Source organism: Sus scrofa, chromosome 13, assembly GCF_000003025.6.
Source record: "Sus scrofa isolate TJ Tabasco breed Duroc chromosome 13, Sscrofa11.1, whole genome shotgun sequence".
Taxonomy (NCBI): domain Eukaryota; kingdom Metazoa; phylum Chordata; class Mammalia; order Artiodactyla; family Suidae; genus Sus; species Sus scrofa.
The window spans coordinates 32,768,933-32,790,796 of record NC_010455.5 but is presented as its reverse complement, the minus strand read 5'-3'; the positions used below and the strand labels follow the sequence as shown (position 1 = coordinate 32,790,796).

Sequence of the window (21,864 nt, the reverse complement as noted above, 5' to 3'; positions counted from 1 at the left end):
GGGTCCAACTGCAAATGCCCAGAGCTGCCGGTCATGCACGGTGGGCAGCTCCAAGGGAGCAGCTTCAGAGTTAACGACTACACGTGTTTGTATGGGAGGAGGGGAAGCGCAGGGCATTGTGGGTGCAGAGTTCAGCTAGAGAGTTTTGTGGGTATGGGTCCCCAGAGTAGACTACAATTCCCTAGGTGCCCTGCGCCCAGCCGGCCCGCTGTAATCTGTGCGCGCAGCATCCTGGGAATAGTAGTTTCACCGGCGTGGATGTGGAGCTGAACCAAGTGGCCAGAGACTCGCCTTCCCAGCCGCCCATTTAGCAGGGCGGGGCGTTTCGACCCGTTTGGCAGGGTGAGGCGCCTGGTGAAGATGGTGGCGCGCGCGGCGTGTGGCTTCCACCGTCTGCTCAAGTCTCAGCTCAGTGCACTGGCCGGTGACTCGTTGGTCTGGAGCCCTCACCCACCGGGTCCTTGACCCCGCGCCCGTCGGGCACCTGATTCCCGGCATGCCCCGCGCCCGAAAGGGCAACGCGCCCCGCAGAGGCGGCCAGCGCCGCGGAGGAGGTAGGTGGGGCGTCACGGGGAAACTGAGGAACGCCGAGCAGGGGCCCCTGCGTGGGTTCCCGTCGGTGTCCCGGAGGGTCCTGGGCAAGAGACTCCTGCTTTGACCAGTCTGGTGCCACCTTCTGCAGCTCCTCCGTGGTCGGCACGTGCCCCGGGAGTCAGCGGCCACGTGTGCGCCCAACTTGAGTGTGCTGCCCGCCTGCCTGGAGCCCTCTCTCTTGGCCCTGACCCTGTCCGTACCTACTGGCATTGGTTGGTTTTTTCATTGCTTCTTTACTCCAGTTGCCTGCTTTGCCGGACAATCTAGCCGGACAGAGCAGGAAGCCAGCCCCCTCGCCGAGACTTGATCCTTTCCTGGACTGGGCTAGCCTGGCCTATCCCAGAGAGCAGAGAGAGAGGATGATAGGGAAGGTGCAAATTTTGGTCCTGGGCTGCTTGGCCCTAGAAGGTGGATGAGTGCCCTGGAGCATGAGGCAGCCCTGAGAGTCGCTTATCAGCTCGGTCAGACCTGGAGAAAGAAGCATATAGTGGTGCAGTAAACACATATGTTTACTCTACAGGGATGGGGTGCCTGTTAGGCACAGTTAAGATTTGGCAACCTCTTTCACGGGGCTTGGGTGCGGGTGTTACTGAACTAAACTTGGTTTCACTTGCCTACAAGCAGTAAAGCCAATCTGCTGACACTGGCTTGTGGGAAGGAAAGTGCAGTGTTTGCCGTAAGGTGTCAATACAAGGAGAAGGGATGGCTGGTGCTCAAAACCCCCAAACTCCTCAAAGGGTTTCCAGTAAAGCGTTTTTACAGGCCAGGTGAGGGATTGGGGCGGGGGGGGGGTGTCCCTATGGTATATGATCATTCTTGCACAATTATCTGATTGATTAATGGTGAGGTAACAGGTCACAGGTGTTAACATTATCAGTCCTTATGTGCCAGTGAGTCTGGGAGCTTCCCACTCATGGTCAGTAAGTAGGTAATTTCTTCCATTATGGTGGTGATTTTAACATCTGTAAAACAGCTCAGGAAATTTGCGTTAGATACTTAATAATAGATAATTCTAGGTACTTTAGAGAGGAGCCACAGCAGAGGATATATGGTAGGGTTCTGTTGTGGGAAGGCTCAGTATGATCCTTATGATCTCTGAGAGAGAACAGTGAGTGATGGGTTGAAGTGAGATCTTAATTCCCTGCTTAGGTATTGAACCTGGGCAGCCTAGGTGAAAACCCGAAAACCTAGCCACTAGACCAGCTAGAGGCTAAAAGCAGAGTTGCCCTGATTCTTGCCCCCTTTGAAAACAAGAATGTTTCAAGGAGGCAAAAACTGTAAAAACAGGTACAAGGTTTATTATCAGAGGCCAAGCAGGACTTGTGGGAGAGCACACAGAGAAGTAGTTTATTTACTTAATTTAAAAAAAAATTTTTTTTTCTTTTTTTTTTGTCTTTTGAGGGCCGCACCTGTGGCATATGGAGATTCCCAGGCTAGGGGTTGAATTGGAGCTGTCGCTGTCGGCCTACGCCAGAGCCACAGCAATGAAAGATCTGAGCCGTGTCTGCAACCTGCACCACAGCTCACGGCTGTGCTGGATCCTTAACCCACTGAGCAAGGCCAGGGATCAAACCCGAAATCTCGTGGTTCCTAGTCGGATTAGTTTCCACTGTGCCACAGCGGGGGACTCCGAGAAGTAGTTTATTTACTTAAGACAGAGGCAAGGCAGTAATACACACCCAAAAGAAGAGTGCTGGTGTGGGCATCATCCTGAATGAGGAATGTGCATGAAAGGTGATTTATTAGCACCAGGCTGTATCTAAGTAAGCTAACCAGTCTTTATTTTGTCTTTTTTGTTTGTTTTTGTCTTTTCTGGGGCCGAACCCTCAGCATATGGAGGTTCCCAGGCTAGGGGTCTAATTGAAGCTGTAGCCACCGGCCTATACCACAGCCACAGCAACGCTGGATCCTTAACCCACTGAGTGAGGTCAGGGATCGAACCCGAAACCTCATGATTCCTAGTTGGATTCGTTAACCTCTGCACCAGAACGGGAGCTCTGCTAACAAGCCTTTAGAGAGGTAGTTTAAATCACTTATTTGGGGGCAGTTCTGGGTCTTTGTTTTCCTTTGGCCGATTGGTTTATTTCTCACACATGATCAGACCCAGGGCCCTCCCAGATACACATATACATCTTTTATTTATTTATTTTTAATTTTTAATTTGTTTTATTTTTTTTAATTAAAAAATTTTATTATAGTTGATTTATAATGTTCTGTCAATTTCTGCTGTACAGCAAAGTGACTCAGTTATACATATATATATACATGATTTTTCTCATTTTCTATCATGTTCCATCACAAGTGATTAAATATAGTTCCCTGTGCTGTGTAGCTACACCTCATTGCTTATCCACTCCAAGTGCAATAGTTTGCACCTACTATCCCATACTCCCAGTCCAAGCCACTCCCTTCCCCTCCCCCTCAGCAACCACAAGTCTATTCTCCATGTCCATGAGTTTGTTTCTTTTCTATAGATAGGTTCATTTGTGCCATGTATTAGATTCCAGATGTAAGTGGTATCATATAGTATTTGTCTTTTTCCTTCTGACTTCATTTAGTATGAAAATAAATGAAGTAAGGCATGTTGCTGCAAATGGCATTATTTTGTTCTTTTTTGTGTCTGAATAGTATTCCACTGTGTACATGTACCACATCTTTTTTTTTCTTTGTCTTTTTGTCTTTTCTAGGGCTGCACCCCTGGCATATGGAGGTTCCCAGGCTAGGGGTCTAATAGGAGCTACAGCCGCCAGCCTACACCAGAGCCACAGCAACGCGGGATCCGAGCTGCATCTGCGACCTACACCACAGCTCACGGCAACGCTGGATCCCCAACCCACTGAGCCAGGCCAGGGATTGAACCCAAAACCTCATGTTTCCTAGTTGGATTCGCTAACCACTGAGCCACGAGGGGAACTCCTGTACCACATCTTAATCCATTCATCTGTCAGTGGACTTTTAGGTTGTTTCCATGTCTTGGCTATTGTGAATAGTTGCATGCACCTATTGGCCTTCTACCCAAGATGGATTCTAGCACAAGGGCTTACACAAAGGTTAGCAGAACTTAATACGGCCTGATGTCTCCTCTCTTTTTGACCCCCTAGGAGTCTTTCTGCACATGTGTAGTCAGAGAAGTCTTGACTTCAAGAGTGACTAATGTGATCATCTTATCTTTATACTCCAGCAGAGCTCAGCCTCTTGCTATTAACTTTCTCCTTCAACTCCTTCAACTATCTCCTTAACTTTCTCCTTCTCCTTTTTTTTTTTTTTTTTTTTTTTTTTGCTTTTTAGGGCCACACCCTCAGCATGTGGATGTTCCCAGGCTAGGGGAGGAATTAGAGCTATAGCTGCTGGCCTATACCACAGCCACAGCAGTGTGGGATCCGAGCCATGTCTTTGACATACACCACAGCTCATGGCAGCGCTGGGTCCTTAACCCACTGAGCAAGGCCAGGGATTGAACCCACATTCTCATGGATACTAATCAGACTTGTTTCTGCTGAGCCACAACAGGAACTCCCACAAGGTCCAATTTACTCAGCCTAACAAGTCCCAGCTGATCTCAGCCTGGGGTCCATTTACCTCCTACCTCATATCACCCCCCTGGTTGATGTGGACCCTAAAAAAATCTTTATTGGGAAGATGAAAGGCAATGTGGAAGCTATGTCCATGTTCCATAGCTTCATCAGTCTGGTAAGGAGCTTGCAAATCCTACCTAACTGAGGCCACAGAGCTCTTGCCCTGTCTTATTAAGAGGCCCCAAGGTGATTTCTGCTGTTAGTCAGCAGGGTCTGTTCTGAGGAGTGCCTTCAATCTCTGCATCACCATCATCTTATCTGGAAAACTGTTGTGCTCCAGAGACAAAAAACTAAACAAATAGACTAAACAAGGCAGGAGCTGGTAAAAATATTATTGTAGTCACTGTAATCAGGTTACATCATGAGTGATTAGTAAGTATATTTTTGTTAACCCTAGGATTAGGAGTTCCCGTTGTTGCTCAGTGGGTTATGAAGCCTACTAATATCCACAAGGATGTGCATTCAGTCCCTCACCTTGCTTATTGGGTTAAAGATCTGGCATTGCTGTGAGCTGTGGCATAGGCTGGCAGCTGCAGCTCTAGTTCAACCCCTAGCCTGGGAACCTCCATATGCTGCAGGTGCAGCCCTAAAAAGCAAAAATCAAATCAAATTAAATCCTAGGGTTAAAGTTTAATATGTTTTTCCATTTTGACTTCTCTCTCTCTTTTTTTTTTTTTTTTTGGTGTGCCCACAGCATGTGGAAGTTTCCAGGCCAGGGATTAAATCCAGGCCACAGCTGTGGCAATGCCAGATCTTTTTTTTTTTTTTTTTTTTTTTTTTTTTTGGTCTTTTTGCTATTTCTTGGGCCGCTCCCTCGGCATATGGAGGTTCCCAGGCTGGGGGTCTAATTGGAGCTGTAGCCACCGGCCTACGCCAGAGCCACAGCAACGCAGGATCCGAGCCGCATCTGCAACCTACACCACAGCTCACGGCAACACCGGATCGTTAACCCACTGAGCAAGGCCAGGGACTGAACCCAAAACCTCATGGTTCCTAGTCGGATTCGTTAACCACTGCACCACGACGGGAACTCCAATGCCAGATCTTTAACCCACTACACCAGGCTGGGGATCGAACCAGTATCACCCCAGAGACAATAACGATCCTCAACACCCTGAACCACAGTGGGAACTCTGTCCTGTTTTTAAAATGGAAGATCTGAATTTGTTGGTCCCAGGTCCTTCTCTGGGATCAAAAGTCTTAGTCACAGATTTTTTTTTTTTTTTTTTTTGTCTTTTTGCCACTTCTTGGACCGCTCCCGCAGCACATGGAGGCTCGCGGCTAGGGGTCGAATCAGAGCTGTAGCCACCAGTCTACAGCCAGAGCCACGTCTGCAACCTACACCACAGCCCACGGCAACGCCGGATCGCCAACCCACTGAGCAAGGGCAGGGACCGAACCCGCAACCCCATGGTTCCCAGTCGGATTCGTCAGCCACTGCGCCACGACGGGAACTCCAGTCACAGATTTTTAACAGTAAGGAAGACAATAGAGCACTAGACAAAATCCAGCATAAATCAGTATGACTGAAAAGAGAATGGTTATAAGAAGCTGAAAACTTCCTGTCAGGAAGTTTTTTATCCAGAAGAACAAAGAACCAGTTTTTACTTCCCCTGCCCAGATTAATGGGTGTCAGCTGAAGCCAGGTGGCTTGTTGAATTTTTTCAGTGTGGGTTTCTACCTGAGCAGAGGTATTAATGTATGTGCAACAAGAAGTATTGACAGTTGCACAGACCCCTCCCTGTTCTGCCAATAGATAATCCAGGGCTAGCATGTTGTAAGTACCACCTTGACCAGTGAATCAAGGGAGCTCTGTAAATTAGTAAGAGAAAGAGTTAGCAGTCTTGTTGGCTCTGATAAGTGTGAGACAAGTTTCGAAGGACATGTTGGTGGGCAGCTACCCTCCACCGTAGTAACCATGTATACTCTAAGAAACAGGCATCTCACTCCAGGATGCCACCAAGTAAATCTCAGGTTTAATCAACTAGCCCAGTGTGTAGTGGGCTGTGGTGTATGTCCAAGATGTGGCTCGGATCCCGAGTTGCTGTGACTGTGGTGTAAACTGGCACCTACAACTCCCATTTGACCCCTAGCCTAGGAACTCCCGTATGCCGCATGTGCAGCCCTTGAAAGCCAAAAACAAAACACTGCTATAATGTCAGTTTGTCATCCCTACAATTGGACTTTTTTTTTTTTTTTTCCTTCTGCTAGGTTTATGAAGTTTTTCTGTCCTTCTTGGGTAAAAGCATCAGGTCTTAGACAAGTTCACTTATCCACCTGGATTTTTCAGGCTGTTTAAGATTCTTTGTGTCCTGCAAAGACTTGGGGAAAGGGACAGATTCACAGGTTTGGCTGGACTGTGTGTTTTTGTAACATGTCAGTAGAGACAGTTTAATCCTAGACAAATGGACCCAATCAGTAGAGACTTTTATTTATTTATTTATTTTGGTCTTTTTGCCTTTTCTAGGGCTGCTCCTGTGGCATATGGAGGTTCCTGGGCTAGGGGTCCAGTCAGAGCTGTAGCCACCAGCCTGCGCCAGAGCCATAGCAACGCCAGATCCGAGCTGGTCTGTGACCTACACCACAGCTCACAACAACACCGGATCCTTAACCCACTGAGCAAGGCCAGGGATTGAACTTGCAAACTCATGGTTCCTAGTTGGATTCATTAACCACTGAGCCACGACGGGAACTCCAGTAGAGACATTTTAATCCTGGACAAATGGACCCAACTAGTGACTCCCTGGAGTTTAACTCCTGGAGGAGGGGTACTTAGCAAAGCTTTGGTTCATTGGGTTCATTATCCAGCCCGGGAACTTCCATGTGCCACAGCTGTGGCCGTGCAATAAAAGAAACTTTTGAGTTCCTGCTGTGGTGCGGCGGGATCTCTGCAGCACCAGGACACAGGTTTAATCCTAGGCCTGGCACAGTGGGTTAAAAATTTGGTGTTGCCTCAGTTGCAGTGTAGGTTGCAACTGCAACTCAGATCTGATTCCTGGCCTGGGAATTCCATATGCTGTGGGCGGTCAAAAGGGGGCGGGGGAGAGCATCCAGTCCCCAAGGTTTACAGTGGAGTGATGGAGTGACTGGGACTGTTAACTGGAGAGGACTGAATTCTGTTGCTATATTCTTTTTTTTTGTGGGGCGGTGGGGGGGACTGGGGAGGCACACACTCAGCATGCAGAAGTTCCCAGACCAGGAATCCCCATGCCACAGCTGCACCCAAAGCCACAGCAGTGACAGTGCCAGATCCTTAACCCACTGAGCCTCGAGGGAACTCCCATTGCCATATTCTTATATAGTCCTCTGGACGTGGCCTAGGTTTATAATGTATTTAAGATGGGCTTAGGTTTTTGAGTCACATGGAGGGTGAGGAATGGCCATCTGTAGGTCATTTCTTTTTTTCTTTCTTTTTTTTGTGTGTGTTTTTAGGGCTCCACCTGCAGCATATGGAAGTTCCCAGGCTAGGGGTCGAATCAGAGCTGCAGTTGGCTGGCCACAGCCACTCAGGATCTGGGCCATGTCTGTGACCAAAACTGCAGCTCACGGCAACACCAGATCCTTAACCCACCGAGCAAGGCCAAGGAATTTAATCTTCGTCCTCATAGATACTGGTTGGATTCGTAACTTGCTGAGCTGTGATGGGAATTCCATCTGTCTGTCATTTCTAAGGTGCTTGGATTAGTAGTTTTAGGGGCTGCCCTGACCCTTAAGGGGGCTATTGACAGCAGGTGATACTATGGTTCTGATGTTTCCTGACAGAATTTGCTTAAGGTTTTCTTCAGGTCGTGATTAGCCTGTTCCACTTTTTCTGAAGACTGAGGTCTCCAGAACAAATGTGTTCTCGGGTGGCTGATGGATGAGAATGCTAAACCCTAACCACTTGATGTAGGTTCCCAGAACTTTGTCCCTTTAGAGAAAGAATTCTGCAAAGAGACTGAGGGTAGTGAGGCAATTAAATGTTTGTTTAGAGAGAGGAGATAGGTGGGGAGAAAACAGGCACAGGCAGGCTGGGTGGGAGCAGTTGAAAGGGAGAGAGAAAGACACACAGAGAAAAAGCAAGAGAGGAAGAGATCAACATGTGCTTTGGAGATCGTTTAAATCACTTGTATGGGGGCACTCCTTCCAGGCTTCCTCTGGCCAGTCATCTTGCTTCGTCTGGCTTTGGCTTGACTCAGGGCCCCGCCTTCAGGATGTATTTTAGCACAGGGGTCTCTGGGAAGTTGACAGGATATACTGTGGTCTGGTGCACCTCCTTTCTTTGACCCCCAAGGATCCTTTCTTCAAGTGTGCAGTTCTGGAGGTCTCCTTGACTTCAGAAATGAGAAAGAGATGATCTTTCTTTTGTCCAACAGGATGCAGAGTTTATCTTGAAGTTGTTTGTCCACAGAGAACAGATTACAGTTGCTCAGACTGGGCCCCATCTATCTCCTTCAAAACGAAGGTGGTATCTTGTTTGTCTTTTAGGGCCGCACCTGTGGCATATGGAGGTTCCCAGGCTAGGGATGGAATTGGAGCTATAGTTGCTGGCCTACACCACAGCAGTGCAGGATCCGAGCTATGTCTGTGACCTACACCGCAGCTCACGACAATGCTGGATCCTTAACCCACTGAGCAAGGCCTGGGATCGAACCTGTGTCCTCATGGATACTAATCAGATTCATTTCCGTGAGCCATGACTGGAACTCCCTGGAGGTGGTGTTTAATTTTTAAAGCCTGTGAAAGCTGTTGCGTGACCTTTGCTATGCACGAAGACCCATTGTCAGTCTGGAGATGACAGGACATCTCGAACCTAGGAATAATTTCCTTCAGAAGTGCTTTAGCCGCTTCAGTTACCTTTTCTTTCTTTTCTTTTTTTTTTTTGCTATTTCTTGGGCCGCTCCCTCGGCATATGGAGGTTCCCAGGCTAGGGGTCAAATCGGAGCTGCAGCCTCTGGCCTACACCAGAGCCACAGCAACGTGGGATCCGAGCCGCGTCTGCGACCTACACCACAGCTCACGGCAACGCTGGATCGTCAACCCACTGAGCAAGGGCAGGGACCGAACCCACAACCTCATGGTTCCTAGTCGGATTCATTAACCACTGCGCCACGATGGGAACTCCTCAGTTACCTTTTCTGTTCTGGTGGGGAAGGCCTCTATCTACCCAGTAAAAGTATCTAAAAAAATTAGTAAGTATTTAAAGCTCTGGAAAGAGGGCATCTGAGTGAAATCTGTCACTCCTCTCCTGGGTAAGTCCCATGTCACTGGACTGGGCTAACAAAAGGTGAGGTGGTTTGATGTTGTCTCCTGGATTGTGAGTAGCAGAGAGGGTGCAAGCTCAAGTGATGCTCTTGATTGTATCTGGAAGCCCTTTCCCTATAAAAAGTCAAAAAACAATTGTAGACAATGGATCTCTCCCCACATAGAATCGTGTAGCCCTTTAACGATTGTCCATTGGTCTGAAAGAGATATAGGCAATTTTTGATCTGTGTCCAATCAGCCATCTGTCTCCTTAGTTTCCCCTTTGTCTCATGCCCAGGTCTCTTTAGAAGCTGAGTACTTGGGTATCACATTAGATGGGGTAAGGGATGGACCCAGTGCCATTTCTGTTACGGGCGTCAGGGATGCTTTCTTTGCTTCCTTACCTCCCTTATTGTTTCCTTGGATAATTTTGAGAAATTACGTTTCAGTGGCCACAGTAGTTATTTGCAGTAGTGAATGACTGCTTCTTGTTTTGGTCTTTGAGCTGCTTCTATAAGTGGTAAAATCTCAGCTCCATAATTTACAAGGGATTTTTTTTGGCTGCACTTGCAGCATGTGAAAATTCCCAGGCCAGGGATCAAACTTGCGCTGCAATACTGACCTGAACCTTGGCAGTGACCACACCAGATCCTTAACTTGCTGAACCACAAAGGAATTTTTTTTTTTTTGCTTTTGTAAGTGCTCTTTCCTTTTAGATAGCTGCATGGGCATGTAAAACAAGGAAGGCATGTTTAGAGTCTGTGTATGTATTTATAATTTTTCCTTCTGTGGTGTAGGTCACAGACACAGCTTGAATCTGGTGTTGCTGTGGCATAGACTGGTGGGCACAGCTCCGAATCGACCCCTAGCCTGGGAACCTCCATGCCGTGGGTGTGGCCCTAAAGAGCAAAAAAATAAAAATAATAATAATAATTTTTCCTTTTCCTGAGATTAGGCTTGGGTTAGAGCTCTCAGTTCAGCCTCCTGGGCTAAAGCGTTAGCCTGCCAAGGTTTTGCTCCTATGACACCCGAAGGGCTCATACCCAGCCCTCTTGACTCTGTCCTTAATGAAACTACTGTCATCAATAAACCATTCTTCTTCGGGGTTTTCTTTTTTTTGTCTTTTTTTTTTTTTTTTTGTCTTTTTTTTTTTTTTGTCTTTTGAGGGCCGCATCCGCAGCGGTTGGAGGTTCTGAGGCTAGGCTTCCAGTTGCAGCTGTAGCCTCTGACCTACACCACAGTTCATGGTAACACGAGGTCCTTGGCCCACTGAGCAAGGCCAGGCATCAAACCTATGTTCTCATGGATGTTAGATTAGTTTCTGCTGAGCCACGACGGAAATGCCTTCCTCAGGGTTTTCTATGGCCTGATCTATTAGGTCAGGTCTATAGTCATAAACCTGGTTGAAGTTTTCAGAACAAGAATATATTAGCTTTGGGCTTTCTAAGCATGGCTGGATCGAGGGTGCAGTATGTTTTGAGAGTTACCTGTGGTGGGGAGCCAAGAGATGGTCTCCTTTTAGCCAATGTTGGCCTTCAATCTCCAGAATCCCTCATACTTGGTGCGGGGTCTGGACTTCCAGTGGCTTTACTAAGGTAAGCTTTTTAGCTTTTTCCACTACTAAAGTGGTGGGAGCTACTGCTCAAGGCAGCCAGGCCAACCTCAAGCCAATTGTATAGAAAACTAGTCTAGGCTGAGGAACTTCTCCTGGTTTTTGTACAAGGACTCAGAACTGTGCCCTACTTTTCAGCTACATGTCCAAAGGAATGGAGCCACTTGGCATGGTTTTATATATGTGTATGTGTATATATATATTTGTCATTATATTATTATTGGTTTTATATATTATATATATATATATATATTATTGGTCATCATACACATCTTCTCTCTCTCTCTCCCTTTTTTTTTTTTTTTTCCTTTTTAGGGCTGTACCTGAGGCATATCACAGGCTAGGGATTGAATCATAGCTACAGCTGCTAGCCTATACCACAGCCATAGCAATGCCAGATCCGAGCTGCATCTGAAACCTACACCACAGCTCACGGCAATGCCGGATCCTTAACCCACTGAGTGAGGCCAGGGATTGAACCAGCAACCTCATGGTTCCTAGTCGGATTCATTTCCACTGCACCACAATAGGAACGCCTACACGTCTTCTCTTTTTGTTAATGTGTTATCTAAAGCAACTTTATTGTCTAATAATTTGTTACAAAAGGAGAGCTTTAAAACATGAGATTACAGGAGTTCCTGACCTGGCGCAGTGGAAAGGAGCCCAGCTAGGAACCATGAGGTTGTGGGTTTGATCCCTGACCTCGCTCAGTGGGTTAAGGATCAGGTGTTGCTGTGAGCTGTGGTGTAGGTTGCAGATGCGGCTCAGATCTGACATTGTTGTGGCTCTGGCGTAGGCCGGTAGCTACAGCTCTGATTACACCCCTAGCCTTGGAACCTCCATATGTCACAGTTACAGCCCTGAAAAGACAAAAAAAAAAAAAAAAAACCCATTGAGATTGCTGCTCCCAGCTGCCAGCTGATGCTGCTTTGAGAATGGCTGGTGGCATCAAGTCTGACATAGCTTATAAAACTTAAACTCTCAGGAATACAACGACTTGTCTGAAATTATGCCCATTATGCCACCTAGTATTACTTTGGATGTCTGAACCACAGCTACTTCATTCTGACTTTCACATCACTCCTTAATGGCCAAAGTGCATGTCACTGTTAGTGGGTTTAGTGCTTTTCTAGATATGAGAAGATGCACAAATTTAGGCTCATAAAAATTCTTTCCTAAAAATATATATCTAAAGGTCTGTTCTGCCAGGTTTTTTCAGAGCACAGAGCGCCTACCTCATTGCTGATTTTTCACCTTGAACTCCTTTCAGGGGGTGTTGAAGGTCAGCCACTGCAGTGGTTCATGATATAATCCTTATAAAGGTAGATAAGTGCTAGTTTCCAGTCAGCAGGGCCCCTTTACAGTCATAAATTTGACGATGGTTTGGGGGAATTTCATGACCATTTTGTCCTATGGTACTAGGAATGCTCATTCCTAGGTCTGAAAGATTTCATTGGTAGGCCATTTGATGTGCTACTACTAGACTGGGCTTTATTAACAGTAGCAAAAATCTCTGGACTACCTGTCTTCTAGTCTCTTATGAGGAGAATATTCCCTCTTGTTGCTTCTTCCCATATCCAGAATTACACTGTCATTGATCTCATATGGAACTGTATATCATCACTTTATCAGAGGCTCAGTCACAGATTTGGTGATGCAAGAAACTACAACTTTGTAAAACAGGCAGTATTTAAAAAAATAATATAGCTAACAATATTAATAAGGTCATAAGTAAAAATTTAAATCAAGAATTTTCATTAGCTGCAGCTCAGTATGTCCCTAGGTTGTCTGGCTTAGTCTGCTAGAATAAATTTCCAACGGGCTAACTAAGGAGAGCCGTGGAGGGTATAAACCCACCTAGGTAAATCAGAACTAGATGCAGGAATTCCTGTTCTGGCTCAGTGGGTTAAGGACCAGACATTGTCTCTGTGAGGATGTGGATTCAATTTCTGGCCTTGGTTAGTGGGTTAAGGATCCGGTATTATAGCAAGCTGTGGTGTAGACTGAAGATGGGGCTCAGATCTGGTGTTGCCATGGCTGTGGTGTAGGCCATAGCTGCAGCTCTGATTCGACCCCTAGCCCAGGAACTTCCATATGCTGCAGGTACAACTGTTAAAAAAAAAAAAAAAAAAAAAAAAAAAAAAAGGAGTTCCCGTTGTGGCGCAGTGGCTAACGAATCCGACTAGGAACCATGAGGTTGCGGGTTCGATCCCTGCCCTTGCTCAGTGGGTTAACGATCCGGCGTTGCCGTGAGCTGTGGTGTAGGTTGCAGACGCGGCTCGGATCCCGAGTTGCTGTGGCTCTGGCATAGGCTGGCGGCTACAGCTCCGATTCGACCCCTAGCCTGGGAACCTCCATATGCCGGGAGAGCGGCCCAAGAAATAGCAACAACAATAACAACAACAAGAAAAGACCAAAAAATAAAATAAAATGAAATGAAATGAAATGAAATGAAATGAAATGAAATGAAATAAAATGAAATAAAATTAAATAAAATTAAAAAAAAAAAAAAAAGTGGAGTTCCCGTCGTGGTGCAGTGGAAACGAATCTGACTAGGAACCAGGAGGTTGCGGGTTCAATCCCTGGCCTCGCTCAGTGAGTTAAGGACCTGGCGTTGCCGTGAGCTGTGGTATAGGTCGCAGCCACAGCTCGGATCCTGCGTCGCTGTAGTGTAGGCCGGCAGCTACAGCTCTGTTTAGGCCCCTAGCCTGGGAACCTCCATATACTGCCGGTGTGGCCCTAAAACAACAAAAAGACAACAACAACAAAAAGGTACCAGATGCAGCTACCACACACCCAACAGTTGGATTGATTTGCATAGGATCATGCCCATTATAAATAAAAATTTAATTCGTGTGTAAAAGTTCAAGAAAACGTAAGCAGCTGTATGAGTCAGGTCTGACAGTCTTGAGAGAGATGTCTACTTCTGATGTCATCATCTTTTAATCCTGGCATTGGCAGTGTTTTTTCTTTTTTCTTTTTTAATTGAATGAATTTTATTATATTTATAGTTGTACGACCATCATCACATTCCTAATTTTACAACATTTCCATCCCAAACCCCCAGTCTATTCCTCTGCCATGGCTGCCCCTATCCCCAACCTGTCTCCTTTGGTAACCAACCATGAGTTTTTCAAAGTCTGTGAGTCTGTTTCTGTTCTACAAAGAAGTGCATTGTATCCTTTTTTTTAGATTCCATGTATAAGTGATAGCATATGATGTTTGTTTCTCATTGTCTAACTGTACTTAGCATGATGATTTCTGTGTCCATGTTGCTGCAAATGCCATTATTTAATTCCTTTTTTATGGCTGCGTAGTATTCCATTGTGTGTATGTACTACATCTTCCTCTCCTCCTCTGTTGATGGACATTTAGGTTGCTTCCATGTCTTGACTGTTGTATATAGTGTTGCAGTGAATATTGAGGTACGTGTATCTTTTTGAGTCATGATTTTCTCTGGATAGATGTCCAAGAGTGGGATTGCTGGATCATATGGGAATTCTATTTTTAGTTTTTTTGGTTTGTTATTTTTTTTTTTTTCCTTCTTTAGGGCTACACCTGCACTATATGGAGTTTTCCCAGGCTAGGGGTCAAATCATAGCTACAGCTGCCGGCCTCTGGCACAGCCATAGCAACGCAAGATCCGAGCCAAGTCTGTGACCTACACCACAGCTCATGGCAAGGCCAGATCATCAACCTACTGAGCAAGGCCAAGGATCAAACCTGCATCCTCCTGGATACTAGTTGGATTCGTTTCTGCTGCACCACAACGGGAACTCCTATTTTTAGCTTTTAAGGAATCTGTTTTCCGTAATGGTTGCACCAATATACATCCCCATCATCAGTGTAAGAGGGTTCCCTTTTCTCCACACTTCCACCATTTATTGTTTGTAGACTTTTTGATGATGGCTGTTCTGGCTGGTGTAAGGTGGTACCTCATAGTAGTTTTGTTTTGTATCTCTGTAGTAATTAGTGACGTTGAACATCTTTTTTCTTTTTTTTTTTAGGGCTGCACCCGCAGCACATGAAGATTCCCAGGCTAGGGGTTGAATTGGAGTTACAGCCGCCAGCCTACGCCACAACCACAGCAGTAGCAACACCAGATCCAAGCTGTGTCTGTGACCTACACCACAGTTTACAGCAATGCCGGATCCTTAACCCACTGATCGAGCCAGGGATCAAACCTGCATCCTCATGGATACTAGTTGGGTTTGTTAACCACTGAGCCACGATGGGAACTCCAGTGCTGAACATCTTTTCATGTGTTTTTTGGCCATCTGTATGTATTCTTTGGAGAATTGTCAGTTTAGATCTTCTGCCCATTTTGTGATGGAGTTGTGTTTTTTTGATATTGAGCTGCAGGAGGTGTTTGTATATTTTGGAGATTAATCCCTTGTCACTTCATTTGCAAATATTTTCTCCCATTCTCTGGGTTGTCTTTTTGTTTTGTTTAGGGTTTCCTTTGCTGTGCAAAACCTTTTGGGTTTAATTATGTGCCATTTGTTTATTTTCATTTTTATTGTCATTACTCTAGCAGGTGGATCTGAGAAGATATTTTAGAAGTTTATGCTGGAGTGTAGGGCCTATGTTTTCCTCTAAGAGTTTTTTATAGTGTCCCATCTTATATTTAGGTCTTTAATCCATTTTGAGTTTGTTTTGTGTATGGTGTTAGAGAGTGTTCTAATTTCATTCTTTAACATGTAATAATCCATTTTTCCTAGCACTTCTTATTGAAAGGACTGTCTTTATTGTATATTCTTTTCTTTTTTTCTTTTCTTTTTAGGGCTGCACCTGCAGTATATGGAAGTTGCCAGGGTAGGGGTCGAATCGGAGCTATAGCTGCAGGCCTAAACATCAGCCACAAGCAACAAGGAATGTGAGCTGTGTCTTCGACGTACACGGCAGCTTGTGGCAATGCTGGATCCTTAACCCACTGAGTGAACCTGTGTCCTAATGGATATTGGTCCAGTTCATTATCACTGAGCCACAACGGGAACTCCTCCATTGTATATTCTTGCTTCCTTTGTCAATAGATTAGTTGACCATAGTTGTGTGGGTTTAATTCTGGGCTTTCTAGCCTGTTCCACTGATCTCTATTTCTGTTTTTTGCCAGTACCATACTGTTGTTATGACTATAGCTTTGTAGTATAGTCTGAAGTCAGGGAGCCTGATTCCTTTCTCAGGATAGCTTTGACTATTTTGGGGCTTCTATGTTTCCAAATAAATTTTAAAATGTTTTTATTCTAGTTCTGTGAAAAATGCCATTGGTAATTTGATAGGGATTGTGTTGAATCTATAGATAGCCTTGGGTCAATTTGACACTATTGATTGTTCCAATCCAAGAGCATGGTATATCTATCTTTCCCTTTATGTCATCTTTTATTTCTTTCATCAGCATCTTATAGTTTTCAGAGTACAGGTCTTTTTCTCCTTAGGTAGGTTTATTCCTAGGTTTTTTTCTTTTTTTTTTTTTAATGTGATGGTAAGTGGGGTTGTTTCCTTAATTTCTCTTTCTGATCTTTCATTGTTAGTATATAGAAATTAGAAATGTATTTTATTTCTGTGTATTAATTTTGTATCCTACAACTTTACCAAATTCATTGATGAGCTCTAACAGTTTTCTGGTAGCATCTTTAGAATTTTCTAAGTATTGTGTCAGGTCATCTGCAAACAGTGATAGTTTTACTTCTTCCTTTCCAATTTGGATTTCATTTATTTATTTATTTATTTTTGTCTTTTTAGGGCTGCACCCATGGCATATGGAAGTTCCCAGGCTAGGTGTTGAATCAGAGCTGTAGCTGCCTGCCATATAGCCACAGCCACAGCCATACCAGATACAAGCCGAGTCAGCAACCTACACCACAGCTCATGGCAATGCTGGACCCTTAACCCGCTGAGCGAGGCCAGGGATCAAACCTGCATGCTCATGGGTACTAGTCAGATTTGTTTCTGCTGAGCCACAACATGAACTCGCAGTTCTTTTTAGTTCTTTTTCTTCTCTGATTGCTGTGGCTAGGACTTCCAAAACTATGTTGAATAGAAGTGAGAACGGACATACTTATCTTGTTCCTGATCTTAGTGAGAATTCTTTTAACTTTTCAATATTGAGAATGATGTTAGCTGTGGGTTTGTCACATATGGCCTTTACGTTGAAGTAGGCTCCTTCTATGGCTAGTTTCTGAAGAGTTTTTTTCAGAAATGGGCGTTGGATTTTGTCAAGAGGTTTTTGTGCATCTATCGAGAGGATCATATGGTTTTTATTCTTCAGTTTGTAATGTGGTATATTACACTGATTAATTTGTGGATATTGAAAAATCCTCGCACCCCTGGGATAAATCCCACTTGATCATGGTATACAATCCTTTTGATGTATTGCTGGATTTGGTTTGCTAGTATTTCGTTGAGGATTTTTTTATCTATGTCCATCAGTGATACTGGCCTGTAATTTTCTTTAGTTTTTCCCTAGGTCAATAGGCTTTTTATTATATCTTAAAACATCACAGATGAGTCTGAAGAATCATCTGGCATATTGTTTCTATAGCCAGACAACTCAGATCTTACTCATCAGCCTGCTGAACTGTTCCTTTTTCAGAAACTTAGATACCATCCAAAAATTTTCTGATATCCTTGTTCTTAACTGTTGTGGCTTGCTGAATCAAAGCAGCTGAATTTGATACAGTTCATTGTCATTTCCTTCAAGAATCAACTCATCTTTCTGGGCTTGAGATACTGAACACGTAATGCCTGGCTTCATCAGAAACCTGTGGATGTATTTTTCACCCCCAAAATTTTGGATTTCAGCAAGAGAACCATTCTGAATAAAGGTGTTGATGGGGGAGTTCTCGTCGTGGCACAGTGGTTAACGAATCCAACTAGGAACCATGAGGTTGCGGGTTCCATCCCTGCCCTTGCTCAGTGGGTTAAGGATCTGGCGTTGCTGTGAGCTGTGGTGTAGGTCGCAGAGGCAGCTTGGATCTGGCGTTGCTGTGGCCCTGGTGTAGGCCGGCAGCTACAGCTCCCATCTGACCCCTAGCCTGGGAACCTCCATATGCTGCGGGATCGGCCCTAAAAAGCAAAAAAAAAAAAAAAAAAAAAGAAAAGACGTTGATGGGGAAGTGAACATACACAGAGCTTATCTTGTAACGGAAGCCCAGTGTAACCCCTTGATGATGTTGTGTACATGACTACAGATAGTGCAAACAGTAGCCAGTTCCTTTCTATTTCCCCACCATTTTTCAACGTGGAGCCTCTTCTTTTTCTTTCCAAGGAGACTGAATTCTAGATTGATGTGGACGAAGTGCCTCTGGGGCCCTTCATAATAACTGTGTGTCCTTTTGGAATGATGTCAACATTTTTGGAATGTCGACAGTCTGATTGCTGAAAAGGATCAGCAAAGAGCTGTTGTTTTCTTTTTTTGTGATATCTTTGGTTTTGGTGTCAGGTGATGGTGGCCTTGTAGAATGAGTTTGGGAGTGTTGCTTTCTCTGAAATTTTTTGGAATAATTTCAGAAGGATAGTTGTTAACTCTTCTCTAAATTTTTGGTGGAGTTCAACCTGTGAAGCCATCTGGTCCTGGGCTTTTGTTTTTTGTAAGTTTTAATTTTTTTATTTTATTTGGTCTTTTTGCTATTTCTTGGGCCACTCCTGCAGCATATGGAGGTTCCCAGGCTAGGGGTCGAATTGGAGCTGCAGCCACCAGCCTACGCCAGAGCCACAGCAATGCTGGATCCAAGCCGTGTCTGCAACCTACACCACAGCTCACGGCAACGCCGGATCGTTAACCCACTGAGCAAGGGCAGGGACCAAACCCCCAACCTCATGGTTCCTAGTCGGATTCGTTAACCACTGCGCCACGACGGGAACTCCTGTTTTTTGTAAGTTTTTAAATCATAGTTCCAATTTCACTACTTGTCGTTGGTCTGCTCATCTATTTCTTCTTGGTTTAGTCTTGGAAGATTGTACTTTTCTTAGAATTTATCCAACTCTTCCATTTCTTCTAGGCCGTCCATTTTATTGGCAAATAGTTGCTTGTAGGAATCTCTTATGATCCTTTCAGTTTCTGTGATGTCAGTTGTAACTTCTCCTTTTTCATTATTAATTTTATTGATTTGAGTCCTTTTTTTTTTCTCTTATTATAGACTTCGCTTTTTGGGGGGGTTGTCTTTTTTATTTTATTTGCTTATTTTTAGGGCCGCACCCACAGCAAATGGAGGTTCCCAGGCTAGGAGTTGAATCAGAACTATAGCCGCTGGCCTACACCACAGCCATAGCAACGCCAGATCCAAGACACGTATGCCACCTACACCACAGCACCACAGTTCACGGCAACGCCGGATCCTTAACCCACTGAGGAAGGCCAGAGATCAAACCTTCATCTTCATGGAAGCTATCTATAGTCAGATTCGTTTCCACTACAGCATGACAGGAGCTCCCAGACAGTGTTTTAAAGGATGCTTTTCCCAGTATGCATAATCTCGGTTATTATCATGGGCATCTGCTCTTCACCCAAAGATAGACTATAGCAATCAGCTTCAGAAACAAGCTTAGAATATCTTCTTTTTTGGACGCCCTGTGGCAGATGGAGTTCCTAGGCCAGGGTTAAGATCTGCGCCACACTCGTGATCTATGCTGCTGCGGCAACACCAGATCCTTTAATAAGGAAGGCCTATTTTGTGTCTGTGTATATGTTTATAATTTTTCCTTTCCCTAGGTTTAAGGCTCTGGTTAGAGCTATCAGTTCAGCCTTTTGGGCTGAGGTGTTAGCTGGCAAAGATTTTGCTTCTGTAACGCTGTGAGTGCTCATGATATACACCCTGCCCTCCTAACCCTGTCCGTAATCAAGCCACTGCCATCAGTAAACGTTCTTCCTTAGGGTTTTCTATGGCTTGATCCCTTAGATCAGACCTACCGGCATAAACCTGGTCAAGGGTTTCAAGGCCAGAATGTGTTAGTTTTGGGCTTTAAGGAGGCAAAAGTGTAGCCAGGTTGAGAGTGTGGCAAATTTTAGAGTTACCTCTGGGGAGTTGAGGAGCAAAGCCTGGTACTTTGTAAGGCAACCTCCATTAGCCAATGGTGGCCTCTTATCTCTAGAATCCCTTGTATTTGGTAAGTAGGCTGGACTTCCAGTGGCTGTCTAAAGATAAGCTTATTAGCTGCTTCCACTAATGAAACAGTGGTGGCAGCTACTTCCTGAAGGCAGTCAGGCCAGCCTTGAGCCACAGGGTCTAGTTTGTTTGGAAAAATATCATATAGGCTGAGGAACTTCTACTTGCTTCTGTACTAGGACCCCCAGAGCTGTACTCTGCTTTTCAGCCACGTACAAGATGAATGTCTTTTTCAAATTGGAGAGACCCAGAGCAGGAGCTCTGGTGAGGGCCTGCTTGATATTATTAAAAGCCTTTTCCTGTTCCCCAGTCCAAAATTCTGTGTCTGGGCCTTTAGTGATTTCATATGGGGTTTGGCATTGCCCAAATCTTAGACTCCAAATTCTGCAAAATCCTATGATGCCCCAAAAAGTATGGAGATGTTTCTTTGTTTTTGGAGTACTTAGGTCTAATATAGCTTGTTTTCTATCTGGAGATAACTCTCTACTTCTGAGTTTTATAATATATCCCAGATATTTAACTTGTGGCTTTGAAATATTATCCTTTATCTGAGAGACTCTATAACCTCGGGCCCCAAGGAGATTGAGGATTTCAGTGGTATTTTGATCCAAGGCCTCCATGGAAGGGCTATGTATTAGTAGATCACCCACATACTGTAGAATAGCCCCTTTTAGGTGTACCTCCCTTAGTTCTTTGCTGAGGGCCTGGGCAGTCCCACTTCCATTGACCTGTTCATTTGCAGGCTGGACAGGGCCCAGGGAGCTCTTACTGGCCTTCTCAGGCCCAATGGCAAGTTTCCTTGCATTTGAAGAACTGCCCCTTGCTGGTCTTACCTCTAGATGGATAGTCAAACTTTCTTGGCCCCCTTGAGTTGTCCTGAGGTTGCAAGGCCTGGTTGATAGCAATGGCTGCCAGTTTAGCATGAGCTTGGCCTGCCTGCTTTCATGTAGGGTTTTCTGTTCCTTTTCAGCTTGATCTCGACTGTTAAATACCCCAAAGGCCACCTCTTGGAGTTGGGGCCTAGAGGTTTGTGAGTCTACTTGAAACTTTGGGAGTTTCTGCCTAATATCAGGAGTGGACTGGACTGGCTTAGTAAACTGTTGTCCCAGAAGGGATTGGCCTTTGGGAGTGGAGAGGTCAGTGTTAGTAAATTTTCTAAAAGCCTCCACAAGCTGTCCCTGAAAGAGGGCTGGATTTTCTTTTTCTTCCTGGGTCACTCCTTTAACCTTTTCATAGTTAACTGTTTGATACACTTTCTTATCCCTTCTAATACACGTTGGATTATGTGGTTCTTGGCTTCTGTTCCCTCTGGGGAATTATTTATTTATTTATTTATTTATTTATTTTGTCTTTTTGTCTTTTCTAGGGCTACACTTGCAGCATATGCAGGTTCCCAGGCTAGGGGTCCAATCAGAGCTATAGCCTCCAGCCTATGCCAGAGCCACAGCAACGCGGGATCTGAGCCGCATCTGCAACCTACACCACAGCTCACGGCAACGCCAGATCCATAACCCACTGAGCAAGGGCAGGGATCGAACCCGCAACCTCATGGTTCCTAGTCAGATTTGTTAACCACTGCGTTACGACGGGAACTCCCCTCTGGGGAATTATAACTCCACCAAGGCTTCTGATTCAAGACTGAATCTGCACCCATAACAAAATATTGGGGTTGGTCCCTGGCAAGCTGGTTGCTGTGCTGCTGGGCTGCTGCCCAAATTCTCTGTTTTTCCTTAGAAGTACAGCAAGTACTATTTGG

At 45.0% G+C, this 21,864-nt stretch overlaps 1 protein-coding gene across 1 annotated transcript in view; it reads left to right on the top strand.

Annotated features, from left to right (window-relative positions):
* IFRD2 (interferon related developmental regulator 2) overlaps positions 34 to 21,864 on the top strand; it is a 34,093-nt gene continuing 12,262 nt past the window's right edge. Inside the window, 3 exon segments of the mRNA XM_001925104.5 lie at positions 34 to 69; positions 312 to 479; positions 482 to 554. Of these exon segments, the coding sequence (XP_001925139.3) occupies positions 34 to 69; positions 312 to 479; positions 482 to 554 (277 nt within the window).